A 16,129-nucleotide genomic window follows, 5' to 3' on the forward strand; every position below is an offset into this window, starting at 1 on the left:
AAACGTTGACAGCTATGCTTCCGGGTCATGTGGCCAGCATGACTAAGCCGCTTCTGGCAAACCAGAGCAGCGCGCGGACAAGCCGTTTACCTTCCTGCTGGAGTGGTACCTATTTATCTACTTGCACTTTGACGTGCTTTTGAACTGCTAGGTTGGCAGGAGCAGGGACCGAGCAATGGGAGCTCACCGTGTCGCGGGGATTTGAACCGCCGACCTTCTGATCAACAAGCCCTAGGCTCTGTGGTTTAACCCACAGCGCCACCCGGCAAATCATATTGCTGACCAATTGTTTTTGTAGGATTGCGCTGCCGTTTCTTTTCCTTTTTTCCAAATTATTATTAATTTTCCAAATTATTACAAATCAACCCAAATTAATCTAATACAGTGGTACCTCGCAAGACGAATGCCTCGCAAGACGAAAAACGCGCAAGACGAAAGGGTTTTCCGTTTCTTGAGTTGCTTCGCAAGACGATTTTCCCTATGGGCTTGCTTCGCAAGACGAAACGTCTTGCAAGTTTGTTTCCTTTTTCTTACAACCGTTAATACCAGGGTGCATCTGCGCTCCGCAAGACGAAAAATCTGCAAGACGAAGAAACTCGCAGAACGAATTAATTTCGTCTTGCGAGGCACCACTGTAGTTTCTTAAAATCAGATTCCCCCTCCTCTGAACATATGACCACCATCGTTTCCTCACGTTGCCGCATTGTTTCTTATTTAGGGTTCAGTTGACGTCCTTCAATGTTCAGTACTGCCATTTCTAAACAAAAGCTGGTACAGTGGTACCTCAGGTTAAGTACTTAATTCGTTCCGGAGGTCCGAACTTAACCTGAAACTGTTCTTAACCTGAAGCACCACTTTAGCTAATGGGGCCTCCTGCTGCCGCTGCGCCGCCGGAGCACAATTTATGTTCTCATCCTGAAGCAAAGTTCTTAACCTGAAGCACTATTACTGGGTTAGCTGAGTCTGTAACCTGAAGCGTATGTAACCTGAGGTACCACTGTACTTGAGAGTAGTCCTGAATCTCTCGCTTTGAGCCTGCTGCTCCAGCTTCCTAACTATCCAGCTTGTAAAGCGTGTCCCAGCTATTGTAAAAACAATTTACAGCCCAATTCCATACATGTTTGATTGGAAGTTCATGCTTATTCTCATGCATGCATAGGATCATAGCTTTAGACATAGATTTGGAACATAAATGGAGGCATTAGGGCAAGTGGGATTCCAAAAGGAGGGTTGTTTGCTTCTGTGGGATAATGTCTGTCAGCAAAAGGTTCCTAGTCCAATTTCTGGTGTCTCCTGACGGATGGGAAATACTTTTACCTGACACCCGGGAGAACTGCCAGTCACAGCAGACAAGACTGGGCTAGATGGGCAAATAGTTTTATCTATGCTCCTCTGTTCCCAACAGCAAATATAATTATATTCCAGGTTTCACCATGGGGTTCTTAGTTAATCTTTACCGCTTAGTAAATCTTTTTCCAAACAGTTGTTACCACAGATAATTGACCATGCATAAAACCCATGCTGCAGTGAGTTACTGTGTGTAGCTAATGAGTAACTGATGGTTTTGTACAATCACTATGGGAAAAAATGTAACTGAAACACTCAAAGCTACTTTATTTATTTATATATTTGCTGCATCAGCAATCTCTTTTGCTGAGCCTTTCTAATTTATGTCAAAGTTATGCCATCTTAGTATTCTATTGGGGGGAAAAACTGATTATAGGGCCACAGTCATAGCCTCATGTTATTGGTATGATAGAAGGCTTGCCTAGTGGCAGGAGTCACACCAATTGTTGGGACCAACAACTTGAGGATCATGATGAATCATCTGAATGGTGATTTGAACCCTAGTCAGCATGAGCAGTGTGTGGGATCAAACATGCCAGGCACTCACTGGAAGGTATTATAACATTTCCTGTTGCATTATGGGGCTGGTCAACCTGGGAACATAGCCCATCTAAGAGCAGGAAAACTCTGATCCTAAATCTCTGCTTCCGCATGTGCAGAAGCGCAAAATGACGTCACGCGCATGCGCAGAAGCGACATTACAACCCGCGCGTGTGCAGACGCACCGCTGCGGGTTGCGCTCTTTTCATGTTGCGAATGGACCTCCGGGATGGATCCCATTCGCAACCAGAGGTACCACTGTACACATTTATGCTTAACACCCATAGTCAAGTGGTTAAATTTATATGGATCATGCCCATTGTTAGCTTTGATTTACAAAGCACTAATTAATTTTAACCAAACTGCGGGAGGCAGTGGAAGACAGGAGTCCCTGGCGTGCTCTGGTCCATGGGGTCACGAAGAGTCGGAAACGACTAAACAACAACAAAAATTAATTTTGAGTGGTGTGAGGTTTCATTGTTGCTGTGAATTAATACAATGTAAATTGACTTCTTGTAGAAGAGGCTTTTTATCTACAAATGTATAGGCTGAGCATCACAAAACACACATGCTACAAGTTGGAAGGATCCCTGCACAGGCATATTCAACCAGACAGATGTTTACTACTGTTAACTTTCCTCCACCTTCCGAACATGGGGTCTGCTTTGCCAAACCATATGCACTGTGTATGCAAACAGCTGCAGCTGCAGGATGCATTTATCCAGCAAGGGAAACTGCTTCTGCAGCCTCCTTATTCAGAAGCCTGCTTCTGCATGCAGATCACACTTTCTGGACTGTGGGTGCTTTTAGATCATCTGTTTTGTGTGGGATTCAATAATGTATTGAGGTCAGCTTGCACAGTTGCAATTGATTTGTAGCTCTTGCACAACAAAGCCACTTCCACAAAATATCAGACTGTTTGAAGTAAGGCAAGTGATGAGAAAATGCACTGAAAAGCTCCCCACAAATCAAGATGAATGCACAATAAACATATTGTCTGAAAGCACCCTGTGATATTCTCTCTCTCTCTCTCTCTCTGTGTGTGTGTGTGTGTGATAGAAAGTCATCAAATCATAGTGTTGGAAGGGATCACGAGGGTCATCTAGTCCAGGGACGTCCAACTCACAATAGACTGCGATCTACTCACAGTATAAAAAAACTGGCCGTGATCTACCCATTGTCGTAAAAAGACTGGCAGTGATCTACTCAAAGTTATTGAGCTTTCTTTAGGAAGCCAAAGTTGTGGAGCTTTTTTAGGAAAGGCAAAGTTGTGGAGCTTTTTTGCAAGGAGATCACTGAGGGACCAGAGATCAACCAGGGTCTACCAGGAACACCCTGCGATCTACCAATAGATCATGATCTACCTGTTAGACATGCCTGATTCTAGTCCAACCCCCTTGCAATACAGGAATCTTTTTCCCAATGTGGGGCTCAAATGCACAACTCTGAGACTCTCATGCTCTCCCAACAGAGCTATCATGTGTGTAAGCATATGTGTACAGTCGTACCTTGGAAGTCGATTGGAATCCGTTCTGGAAGTCCGTTCGACTTTCAAAACGTTCAAAAACCAAATCCTGGCTTCTGATTGGCTGCAGGAAACTCCTGCAGCCAATCAGAAGCTGTGGAAGCTCCGTCGGATGTCCGGCTTTCAAAAGAACATTTGAAAACTGGAACAGTCACTTCCCGGTTTTGATTGTTTGGGAGCCAAATCATTCGAGAACTAGGCAGTTCGACTTCCAAGGTACGCCTGTAATTATATATTGTTGGCCTCCATTTGTCTCAAGAGACAATGGAATGCACCGCGAAGGGTGAAGTGAAACCACTGCGTTAGCAGCACAGAAGTGACCTCCTCGGGGCGCAAGCCTGGGCAGCGTGTATGGAGGTTCTGGGCTGCCCTTGGCCTTGTTGATGTGGTCCAAAGGAAAGCAGAGCAACACGTTTGGCACCAGCTTGACTGCAGGAGTTGCCACAAAGAGGTGTACTGTACAAGACACAATCCGTCCAATTTAGGGGCTCTACTTCAGATTTGCGTAGGGTTTACTCCTTAGCCTTTTTTCTCCTGAAGATATCCCATAAGGCAGCTCATCTCACTTCACTGGCTGAGGGAGCCACCGTACAGCTTCTGAGTCATGTGGCCAGCATGACTAAGCCGCTTCTGGCGAAAGCAGAGCAGCGCGCGGAAACGCCGTTTACCTTCCCGCCGGAACGGTACCTATTTATCTACTTGCACTTTGACGTGCTTTTGAACTGCTAGGTTGGCAGGAGCTGGGACCGAACAACGGGAGCTCACCCCGTCGCAGGGATTAGGCTCTGTGGTTTAACCCACCGTGCTACCTGCATCCTGGCAAGAATGTTACTCGCCCACAAATAGAAAGAAGCTGAAGTCTCAGCAAAGGAAGAATGGATACAAATGGAATATGCAGAAATCACGAAACCTACTGGAAGAATAAGAAATCAAGATAACAAACCTTTTATAGAAGAATGGTTTATTGAATATTTACAGATAAACTGTAAACAGATAAGAACATTGGCAGGATTATTGTAATAACCTGCAGTTTTATAGGAGTATATATTTAAAGTAGATTAATAAATGAGCAAATTAAGTTACTTTGGATATGCAGAAGATATTAAAAATAAATCTAAGAAACTACAGAAAGGGGGAAGGAAGTCCAGTTTTGAAATATTAAAATGATTGTAAAATTAGTGAAATGTAGAAATCTGATAAGCATAAAATTTAGAAGAAAAACGACCAAAAAACCAAAATCTCATGTAAATTCCTCATTGAGAAGGGATTCTCTCAGTGTCTATAGAACAATAAATACTTCCAGCAAGAAATAAAAAGAACCGTTGAGCTTACCTGTAAAAGGTTTCTTTCTGAGAGTGAACAGATGCTCCCAGGTGGGTTGTGGGCTCCTTCTAGTGCTTGCAGGCAGGATTGCAGCATTTTTCTCCTCGCTTGTTTACACGGATGTCAAAACTACAGCCATCGATCCTCAACACAAGAACATTATTTTTTAACACCTCCTGCATCTGGGCTGGACCGATCTGGGCTGGACCGATCTGCCTGCGTGGTCCCAGGTGGCCTCTCTGGCCGGGCACAGCCTTCTCTGCAAAAGCCCCAGAGTGGTGCAGCCCCTTTGTAGTTTCTCCCAGGTGGGGGTCCTTCTGGCTGGGCAGGGATTCCCTCCCTCCTGGACCACAGCTCAATGCCTTTGCCCATTTGTCCTGGAATCAGAGCAAATGAATTACGTTTACAAAAATCCACGCAGAAGAACCCATCTGGTTCTGGAGATCTACCCTCGGGGTCCCTGCCGACTCTACAATCAATCAATCAGTCAATCAATCAATCAATCAATCAATCAATTCATTCCTCGAAAGGAATTAACTTTCAAATGCAATCCTATTCGAGGGCTGAGCAGCCTGCAACCCTTCATCCTGGCGGGCAGCCTTTCTCCACCTTGGGTCTCCAGCTGTTTGTTGGACTACAACTCCCATCATCCCAGGCCACTGGTCTTGCTAGCCGGGGCACGATGGGAGTTGTAGTCCCATAGCCCAACAACATTGGGGGGACCCAAAGTTTAGAAAATAAGGCAACATTTGGAGGGCTGCGAGGTTCGCCGCCTCTGCGAATAGACTGGCAAGTTGTGTGCTTGTTTCGGATGCTGCTGGCCTTTGAACCCCGTGGTGGTGCTGGTGGGGTCTTGCTTCTACGATCGCGCTACATCTCGTCCAGCCTCCCTTCAGCGGAGGAAACTCAACGTCAGCGTCATCATAGACAGATATCGATTCCTTCGTTATTCCGTTCACTCCATTCCCGCTCCTCCCAGAGGATGATGGGAGTTGTAGTCCAACAACCTTCCCTCCGCCGAACGCAGGCGCCTCTGCGCACGCGCCGCAGCGACTCCCTCCTCCCCCTCCCCCTCGAATGGTGTGGCGGGAGAGGCTCGGCGCGCGGCTGGAGGGCCGTGACGACAGTGGTGACGAATAGGTGGGCGGAGCTTCGAACCGGGAAAGGTAACGAGCTGCCGCGGTTGTCCTTCCTTCCCTCTCGGCTCCCCACTCGCGCCTCAGTCTATCCCCCTCACACCCAACTCTTCCACGGCGGGGGTGGGGTGGGGCGGGGAGGCAACTGGAGGCTTGGGACCCTCCCCCCCCCTTCACCGGCCTGGTTGCTTTGCTTCGACCCCTTTGCCTCAGGCGGCTCAAGAACCATGACGGTGTCGGGGCCACGAAGCCGTTTGGAAAGGGAGCGGAGGAGGCGCTTTCCTCAGACTTAAGAGAGTCTTGTTGTTGTTGTTGTTTAGTCGTGTCCAACTCTTCGTGACCCCCTGGACCAGAGCACGCCAGGCCCTCCTGTCTTCCACTGCCTCCCGCAGTTTGGTCAAACTCATGCTGGTAGCTTCGACAGCACTGTCCCACCATCTCGTCCTCTGTCGTCCCCTTCTCCTTGTGCCCTCCATCTTTCCCAACATCAGGGTCTTTTCCAGGGCGTCTTCTCTTCTAATGATGTGGCCAAAGTCTTGGAGCCTCAGCTTCAGGATCTGTCCTTCCAGTGAGCGCTCAGCGCTGATTTCCTTCAGAATGGACATGTTTGATCTTCTTGCAGTCCATGGGACTCTCAAGAGTCTCCTCCAGCACCATACGGTGGTACCTCAGGTTACATAGCAAATCTGATGTAGCCATGGTGAAAATCAAAACAGGACAGCCTTTATTCTAGATTAGTTAATCCAGAACACTTTTGTCACTGGTTCTACGCATCATCAGCCTAACTGTGCCACTACAGTGGTACCTCAGGTTACAGATGCTTCAGGTTACAGACTCCGCTAACCCAGAAATAGGACCTCGGGTTAATAACTTTGCTTCAGGATGAGAACAGAAATCGTGCAGCGGCGGCACGGCAGCAGCAGGAGGCCCCATTAGCTAAAGTGGTGCTTTAGGTTAAGAACAGTTTCAGGTTAAGAACGGACCTCCGGCATGAATTAAGTATTTAACCCGAGGTACCACTGTAATTCAAAAGCATCAATTCTTCAGCAATCAGCCTTCTTTATGGTCTAGCTCTCACTTCCATACATCACTACTGGAAAACCATAGCCTTAACTATACGGGCCTTTGTTGGCAAGGTGATGTCTCTGCTTTTTAAGATGCTGTCTAGGTTTATCATCACTTTTCTCCCAAGAAGCAGGCCTCTTTTAATTTCATGACTGCTGTCACAATCTGCAGTGATCATGGAGCCAAATCTCTCAATGCCTCCATTTCTTCCCCTTCTATTTGCCAAGAGGTGATGGGCCCAGTGGCCATGATCTTCGTTTTTTTGATGTTGAGCTTCAGACCATATTTTGCACTCTCCTCTTTCACCCTCAATAAAATGTTCTTTAATTCCTCCTCACTTTCTGCCATCAAGGTTGTGTCATCTGCATATCTGAGGTTGTTGATATTTCAAGAGAATCTTGAGATGCCTTCATTGCATGGGTTTAGGCTAGGTCTTCCCTAGCTAACAGGACCAGTGGTCAGGGATGATGGGAGTTGTAGTCCCAAAACATCTGGAGGGCCGAGTTTGCCCATGCCTGACCTAGCCCAAACCCATGCAATAAAGGCATCTCAAGACTCTTGAAATATCAACAACTCCCATCAGCCCCTGCTTTTGGACTACAACTCCCATCAGCCCTTGCCGCATGGTCAGTTATGGGAGTGGTAGTCCAAAGTATCTGAGGGAGGGGCACTAAGTTGGTGAAGGCTGGTCTAGTGGCTTGACTATTGGACTGGGTAAACAGGTGGCAGGTGGTTCACATGACATTTCTCAGTAGTCAAGGTGATGCCATCCAGTTCTGTCCTGTTTACTTGCCAAAACAATGCAGATGTTTTCATGTTCCATTGCAGATAACTGGGTCATTTACATCCAGTCCTTTTGAGTGGTTGTGTAAACTGATCCTGGAAGACCCAGGATTGCTCTGGGCAAGATAAAGCGACTAAGAAATTTTAAAAAGTAAACCCACCTCTGTCCTTATGCTGGGGTTCAAATATATGCTGCCTTTAACTTCTTGGAAGAAAGGCAACTTATAAATGTTATAAATGCTTTTTATCTGCCTTTTCAGCAGCATAAATTATTGATCTTAATGGAGAAGCCAAGTTATTCAGTGTTCTGAGTACAATTTTTACTCTTTTTACAGCTTTGAAAGCACACCACCCAGCCTGCAACGTTAGCTACAAATGCGATGGAAGATAGCAAGAGCGAAAAGGTCGCAGATATTATTCGGCTTAATGTTGGCGGATGTATGTACACCGCCAGGCGTAAATCTTTATGCCGTTTTAAGGACTCAATGCTAGCATCTATGTTCAGTGGACGATTTCCTCTGAAAATGGATGACACAGGTAAAAAAAAGTAGCAAATAGCTAAAACTTGATTGTAAAGTAATTATGAATTCAATTTTCTAATATTCTTCCAGCTTCGGCCAAGGGATAATAAACATGGGTCAGTACAAATGCATTGTAATTTTTATTATTTCCAGTATAATGAGCAACTTATTTAATACTTTAAAGGTTAGGTAATAGGTAAAGGTACCCCTGGCTGTACGGGCCAGTCTTGACAGACTCTAGGGTTGTGCGCTCATCTCACTCTATAGGCCAGGAGCCAGCGCTGTTTAGCGATTTCCAATAAAGTGGTAGAAGAACAACATCAAGTATCATAGGATACAATATAGGGCTGGAAAGAGGTAAAGATGTCACCAATTCTCTGTGCTTGAATATAGGATTGGCAACATCATCAATCATTTGGTTCATCTAGGTAGCATGAGATATTTGTGTGGCAAACAGGTGTAGTTTGAATAATATTTTGTTTTGCTCTCAGTATATTTAGAATTTGACAGATTTCCCTCAGGCAAAAATTACAGCGTGACGTCAGCCATTTTGTCTGACTGGTCCCAAATTAAGTAGAAAGATGGACAATTTTGAACAATAGAGGAGAATAATACAATAGAGAAAAGGGCTAAAAAAAATCCTACCTGAAACCCTGGAAAGTGTCTTCTAGTCAGTGTAGATGTTACTGGGCTTGATCGATCAATGGTCTGACTCAATATAAGGCAACTTCTGGTTTCTCTGGACTGCTGTTCACAAAGAGAACGCTTCTTGCAAGCTAGCATCTCTGGGTTTTTGCCATCTGCATCAGTTTACTCTTGGGGTGTAGCCTTCCTTCCATTCACAGATCATTTCCTTGGAGCCTGCGCAGGAAGTAGTACTAGTTTGCTCAAGGATGTGAGCTAAGATCCATTCAGCAGGGGGAAACAGAACAAAACAAAATCTTTCCATCTTCTCTGATCAGTCTGATGCCAACTATTGCAAATCCTCTGGATAAGGAGAGACTCTATCAAGGGGTTGTCCAAATAAAAGATTTTCAGGGCATCTCTCTTCTCTTCCCGCCTCGACAGCGACTTGTTTATGCTGCCTCAGGTTATGATTCCCCAGCAGGAGAGAGGACTTTCCTTAATGCAGTTTGGGCCTGTGTTCAGGTTTAGCACTTAGTCGGGGCTGTGAATCGCTTGCCACAAGCAACAAACTAATGTATCTGGTTGAGGAAAGAATTCGTCTTTTTATTTATGTTTGCCTTTTGATATTGTCTGTCGGTTAATACATACACAGGTTCTTTGTGTCTAGTATTTTATTTGAGCAAATCTGAAAGAGAGATTGAAAAAAGATGCGTCTTCTTAAAATATAACACTGCCAAGAAGAGTGAACTGAGATATACAGCGGTACCTCGGAGGTCGAACGGAATCCTTTATGGAAGTCCATTTCACTTCCAGAATATACGGAAACTAAGGTGCGGCTTCCGATTGGCTGCAGGAAGCTCCTGCAGCCAATCGGAAGCTGCATCGGACGTTCAGGTTCCAAAGAACCTTTGCAAACCAGAACACTCACTTCCGGGTTTGTGGCGTTCGAGAGCCAAAATGTTCAACTCGCAAGGCATTCGGGATCCAAGGTTGTTTGATGAATTGACAGCTTGGATGCAGTTATGATAACCATGCCCTTCTCAAAAAATGGATTCAAATCCCCATTCAACCATGAAGCTCATTGGGTGATCTTGGGCCATTTACTCTTTCTCAGCCAAACCTACTTTTCAGGGTTGCTTGGAAGAATAAAGGAGGGTGAAGTAGTATATGTGTTGCCTTCAACTCTTCGGAGGATAGGCACATTATAAATGTTGTACATATTTTTATTTGCCTTTACAGGAGCTTGCCTTATTGATCGAGATGGCAGCCTCTTTAAATACCTCTTGGATTATCTTCACGGAGAGGTTCAGCTACCAGAAGATGAGCAGACGCGAATTGCATTGCACAAAGAAGCTGATTACTTCGGCATTCCTTACCCTTACAATCTTGCTGACCATTTGGCCAATGAAATGGAGACCTATTCTTTAAGATCAAACACAGAACTCAAAAAGGTACGGGGATTTTCCTGTGCCTTTATATTAAAATTAAATTAAAAAATGTCATTAGCAGTTGAAGCACAGGGGTGGCATTGATCTGATCCTGGGATACCCAGGATTGCCCTATGCAAGGTAAAGTTGACTCAGAAATTGAAAAAAATAAAAACCCCCCCAAACACAGTGAAAGCAAAGTGACATAAGGGTGCCCTGAGGCATATTGATAACTACAAGCCTTGCATTCATTCATTCATTCATTTATGAATGGATGGGTGGATGAATGGACCAGGCAAATGCAAAGCAAGTGGCTTATATGGGTGGGAGATAGGGGGAAGGAGACATTTGTGAGGCCAATGGGCTCTAATGGGGCAACAGCCCACTGTCCTAAAAGAAAATGTCTCCGTTGTCTGTTATTCAGAGTAAAAGCAGTAAGGCTGCAGTCCTTTGCACACTTGCAAGTAAGTACAATTGAACTTAGTGGGATTTATAAGTAAACATGTACAGGTTTAGACTGAGCACATTTTTGTGCTCTTTTAAAGTCCCTCAAACACACAGAAAATAATGAAATTGTTTGTATGTATTTGTATATTTCCTCCCCAGGCACTTCTAGATTTTTGTGAGTCTTACGGCTTAATATGCACTAAGCCTACAGTGTGGGTCTTACACTACCTCAACACTTCTGGTGCAAGTTGTGAGAGCAGAATAATGGGTGTGTACGCCACAAGAGCTGATGGGAAAGCAGCAATTGAAAAGGAGCTGGGAGGAAGATTACACAGCAAAAATATTTACAAGAGGTAAGAAGCTTTATAGTCATGTGATTACATCAAAGTGCTTGTAAAATTCTGCTGAGAATCTTGTACAGTCAAACCTCTGTTGTCAAAACATAATCTGTTCCGGAAGCCCGTTTGGCTTCCGAAATGTTCAAGAACTGAGGAGCGGCATCCAATTGGCTGCAGGAGCTTCCTGCACTCAAGCGGAAGCCATGTCTAACGTTCAGCTTCCGAAAAACGTTCAAAAACCGGAAACGTTCCAGAACGGAGGTGTTTGGAAACTGAGATTTGACTGTATCTACTTTAGAGATGGCAATATTAGATGTGTAAAAACATGCACATCTCTTCCATGCCTATGGAGTTTAAAGAGATGCTTAGTTACACAAATTTCCTTTGTTATATTAATATTGGTGGATTATAAACAAAAGCAAAGGCTGGAATATCTACCGTATTTTTCGCACCTAGTTTTTTTTGGGGGGGAAATAAAGGAATTCCCCCCCTTTATTTTCCCCCAAAACCAGGTCGGGGAAACCGAACCAGGTCGAGGAACAGCGGAATGGCGGCGCTGCGCCTCCCTGCTGTCCCCCGAGCTTGTGGGGCTGGCCAATGTCTGCCCGGGAAACTCCTGCAGGGCTCCCCACGCTGTGGATGTCTGTCCGGCGCGCGGGGTGCTCTGTTTCAGGATGTGTTTCCGAAGCGCGGGCGCTCTGCCTTCAGCGCGCCCGGCGCTCTGGGAATCAGGCTGCTATCCGCAGACTAGACAGCCCTGCGGGAACTCCCGCAGGGCTGCCTAGGCTGCGGATGTCTTCCTGAAGCCTGGAGAGCGAGAGGGGTCGGTGCGCACCGACCCCTCTCGCTCTCCAGGCTTCAGCGAAAGCCTGCATTCGCCCCATATGACACACACACATTTCCCCTTCATTTTTGGAGGGGGAAAATTGCGTACTATAGGGTGAAAAATACGGTAAATGCTTCTCCTCCAGATATAAATAAATAATAGTCAACCTGAGTGTGGGAAACACTAGACTTACTAGAATATTCATAAGACAATACTCAAAAGAGTTGTTTTTGAGTATCAGAAGACGTCAGTGGTACCTGTTGTTTATTTTGTGTATTTCCCCCTTAGACAGTTAGGTGAGAGTGTTGCTTTAACCTTGGTGCAGAGAAAGCAAGAAAAGGAGAAGCTTGCAATCTGCAAACCATTTGATCAGGAGTCTTGTTTAAAGCCAGTTGCTGCAAGCCGTTGTCTAAATGGCAACACTGAAGCTTGATGGACCCATTAAGACTAACCTTAGTGCCATTGGCTGAGTGATTCAATAATTGCTGTGAACGTTCCCATTTGTGGGGAAATGTTGTTATTAGTATTTAATAAATTTGCATACCACCATTCATCAGAAGATCCCAGGGCAGTTAATAACATAAAAATGCAACATGGGAACACTTAATAAAACAAAAACGAACCAATGACTCCCTCTCTCAAAAGCCCATTTAAAAGGCCATTGAATGTTTATCAGCCAAAGGCTTCACTTGGCACCACAAGATATGTAAGGAAGGTGTCAGGCAAGCCTCTCTGGGGAGGGCATTCCACAAATGGGCAGTCACCACAGAAATGGAAACCATTTACAGTCGTGAGAATGAAACTCAAAAGAATTGTGGTTTTTGACAATGAAGGTATATTACAAAATTGGGAAAACTGTGTTTTTATGCCATCAGTTTTAAACATACTTTGCTTTTAGACTTTTAGCAATTTTTAAAAATTATTATTCAGCTTGTAAAGCAGCGTAATTTCCCCTCTTTTTCTACATTTTTTTCTCCAGGGAAGCCGGAAACAATGTCCAGTATATCTGGAGCTATTATTCAGGGTCCGAATTGGAAAAGATGATGGATGCATTTGAGGCTTGGGAAGGGAGAGGTATCTCATTTTTTTAATAGTATTTTCCATAAAGAATAAATGTGTACCCTGCAGCTGTTTGTCCTGAATTTGTGTCGATTTGTGAAGGGCAGGCAGGCTATATTTCCAACTATCCTTTAATAAGGGAATAATTGAATTGGCTGTGTTTGGTGGGGAAACCTTGCGATTGGCAGAATTCTAGGTTATGGATGTATTTATCTATTTAAAAGTCTGTGCTTTCATACACTGGTCCTATTGAGCTCTCAAAACAGCCAATTTATTTTGCACTGCAGTTGTGCACTGCTTTAAGTTTTAAGATTTAAGTTTACAGACATGCTTGTGGAATATCTTTGGAAGATCTCTTCTGGTGGTTGGTTGTTTTTTATTAACCTAGGAGAAAATTCGTAGACATTTTATCTTAGCCTAGATAAATTCATGTTTCTTGGACATTAATGTCACTTGACTTCAAATACTTGTCCACTACTTTGATTAATAATGCTGAAGGCAAATGTGAAATACATGCAAGTTCAGGGAATTCAGGGAAGTTTTTAATATTTAACGCTGTACTGTTTTTAACACTTGACTGGGAGCCGCCCAGAGTGGCTGGGGAAACTCAGCCAGATGGGCGGGGTATAAATAAATTATTATTATTATTATTATTATTATTATTATTATTATTATTATTAGGAAGTATCAGATATTTTGGGAGAGCTTTCAGCCTTCTGTACATGATGTATGTGTCAGGGAGATGGAAACGGCAAAAGAGCTAAGGGGAGAGACCAGCACTTATAGAGAGCCTAAAGAGATAATTAGTAGCCTTTCGTCCAACAGCGAAGAAGAGGCAGGGAGGGGGGAGGCTGAGCCCAGAACTAGTTATTCTTTGAACAGAGGATATCAGAGGCGGGGTTTCCGCCGCCTAGCCTGCTGGAGAAGAAAAAGTAAAAAAAAAACAAAAAACATTCGAGGCATCTAAGCCGACAGGGTCGGACATGCTTTGAAGCTCTGGAAACTTTCCTTGAACTTTATAAATAAATCTAAAAGACAGCAACTGGCAGCAAGCCTGGAGTTTTATCTATGTCGGCTTTGGCAGCACTCACCTCTCACAGTATGTTAGTTTAAATTTGAGTGTTCACTCTGTCTGAAGAAGAGACCTGGGAGTTCTGAATGCTTGCACATTCTTAGTCCACCCAGTATCACATTCTCCCTCCCCTCTCTTTTCCGGAACCAACATGACAACACTGTATCAGACAGTTTTTTGAGAGAAGGAAAAAAGACTGTAAATAAAACATTTAGCTCTTTAATTAGGAAAATAACGATTTAGGGTGGGAGTACATTGTGCCAAGTTCCCCAAAGAAAGCATTATAGTTGAGCACTCGGGAGATATATGGGGTCTGAAAGAGTTGCCAGTGATCCCTGATTGCATATCATTGGGCTTATACATTTGACAGAAACATCTTGAATATTGTATTAAACTTGCATTTGAAATTACAGGTGTCAGTTATTGGCGAGTCCCGCAGGAACTGATAGAATGTTGGACTCTTGAGGAACGCCCTTTGAAAGGAAGTCTCCAAAGCATGCCTCCAATTCATAGACGGTACGTCTTACTAATCATGTTTCGTTTTCTCGAAGAATGCTTCATATGGAACAGGGACTATTTCAAAAATAGCGTTATCTCCATGTTAATATTTGTGCATCCCCTAGTTATAAGGGTGTAAAATCAAAAGATGATGCAGGAAGGTTTCATATCAAGTCTGTTAATTGTAAGTATATTACAAAAGCTGGCATAATACTAATTACATAACTAAATTAATGTAACAAAACTATAATTGTACACATTTTAAGGACTGCCTCTGCAAACGCATACCCTAAAACAGGAAAATATATAATTGTAAGTTACGCATTCCACAGATATCTGTGTGGTGGGCCTCTCGCTATATATTACAAAGCCAGCCATTAGCCCATTTCATAAAAATTTAATCAGGAGCATAAGACTCAGTACTTAGAAATATCCTGCAATCCATATTAGATAATAAAAGAATATGATTTCCCTGTTATTTGTGTTGAATCCAACTGGTTCATTCCAGTATGTTGGTCTGGTTATTTTTGGCTGAATATACATGTAATTTGTATAGTTGTTTTATACTTGTATATTTTTCCTTGCTCTGTGTAAGTCCGATATAAAAAAATAAATTTGAATGCATACACCTACTGCAGTTTTAAACAGATCCTGGAATAAGAAATATTGTATCCAGAGGTGAATGTAGGAAACACCGTTAGTTGCATCTGAGTTATGATCTGTGCGTAATTTCCCAAAGCAATCGAGGCAGTAATTTTATTCTCCGTGTTTACAGACAATTAATAGATCTTTCTGAAGAAGAAGAAGAAAGTCACTTGAGCAGTAGAACAGGCCGAAAGCCAATTCAGTTTTCTGGTCCGTCAACAAGTACTCGCATCACAATTAAGAATTCTGCTTTTGGAAAGGTAGCAGTATGTCCTACATCTTCCCGTTCCCAGAAGACTCTCAAGCGACCTAGCAGAGACAGTTCGTTACTATGCAAAGACGTACCAAAACCCACACCAGTGACTAAAGATTCTCAAGAATCCTTTAGGAGCACTGAAAATGGGGCAGACTGTCACAGGACGCTAAAGGCCCCGTTCTCGAAGAAGCCTGCAACCAGTCGTGCGGTAAAACTCAAGCGGACTCCGCTCTGTAACGACCGGTTAACTCAACACACTTCCCAGGTGCTGAGTACGGTAGCTGAGCACCAAGTTCCATCTGTTGCTGTTGGCTCCACTCCTGCTTCCCAAAACTTAGGCCAGGAGGAATTTGGACACTCCGAGGAAAACGTTACCGCTAAGAATCATTTACAGGAAGACCAACTGAACGATGTGGCATGAATTTTATATATATGGTGTTATCCGTCATGATCTGCTAGAGACAAAATTCTGATCTTTTGCGAGTCCTAATAAATGTGACGCATTTGGGAGGGGGGAACATTCACATTTATAATCAGATTTATAATGATTTTTCTCTTTGTGTGGTGAAAGAGGCACATGGATGTTTGTTCAGAAATATGTGCTTTTTGTCGTTCACTCATTACATTATATAAATAAAATTTGAGCTGCTCAGTCATTCTAGAATAGAGATTGTGCCAGGCTTTGTGTACACTT

The 16,129-nt window shown here is 43.8% G+C and overlaps 2 protein-coding genes across 4 annotated transcripts in view; one reads left to right on the forward strand and one right to left on the reverse strand.

The window, feature by feature from the left end:
• SGO2 (shugoshin 2) overlaps positions 1-16,129 on the reverse strand; it is a 111,193-nt gene that overhangs the window by 14,288 nt on the left and 80,776 nt on the right. The window lies entirely within an intron of this gene.
• Positions 5,838-16,079, forward strand: KCTD18 (potassium channel tetramerization domain containing 18). 3 transcript variants are annotated; one of them, XM_081891514.1, is made up of 7 exons: positions 5,838-5,901; positions 8,055-8,256; positions 10,107-10,318; positions 10,901-11,094; positions 12,885-12,979; positions 14,450-14,575; positions 15,339-16,079. In XM_081891514.1, the coding sequence occupies exons 2-7, from the start codon at positions 8,100-8,102 to the stop codon at positions 15,854-15,856; spliced, it is 1,302 nt and encodes a 433-aa protein (XP_081747640.1). In that variant the 5' UTR covers positions 5,838-5,901; positions 8,055-8,099; the 3' UTR covers positions 15,857-16,079. The 3 variants fall into 3 exon arrangements, with proteins under 3 accessions (XP_081747640.1, XP_081747638.1, XP_081747639.1); XM_081891512.1 differs by having other exon boundaries at positions 5,844-5,901; positions 14,450-14,552; positions 15,310-16,079; XM_081891513.1 differs by lacking the exon at positions 5,838-5,901 and adding an exon at positions 6,163-6,282 and having other exon boundaries at positions 14,450-14,552; positions 15,310-16,079.

Source organism: Podarcis melisellensis (genome assembly GCF_964234715.1).
Source record: "Podarcis melisellensis genome assembly, chromosome: 1".
NCBI lineage: Eukaryota > Metazoa > Chordata > Lepidosauria > Squamata > Lacertidae > Podarcis > Podarcis melisellensis.

Excerpts from the sequence above, each read along its gene's own strand:
- KCTD18 (XM_081891512.1), top strand. The coding sequence starts at position 8,100 with ATGGAAGATAGCAAGAGCGAAAAGGTCGCAGATATTATTCGGCTTAAT. Across the intron at positions 10,319-10,900 it reads CAAACACAGAACTCAAAAAG|GCACTTCTAGATTTTTGTGA; the intron begins GTACGGGGATTT and ends TTTCCTCCCCAG. Across the intron at positions 12,980-14,449 it reads TGAGGCTTGGGAAGGGAGAG|GTGTCAGTTATTGGCGAGTC; the intron begins GTATCTCATTTT and ends TTGAAATTACAG.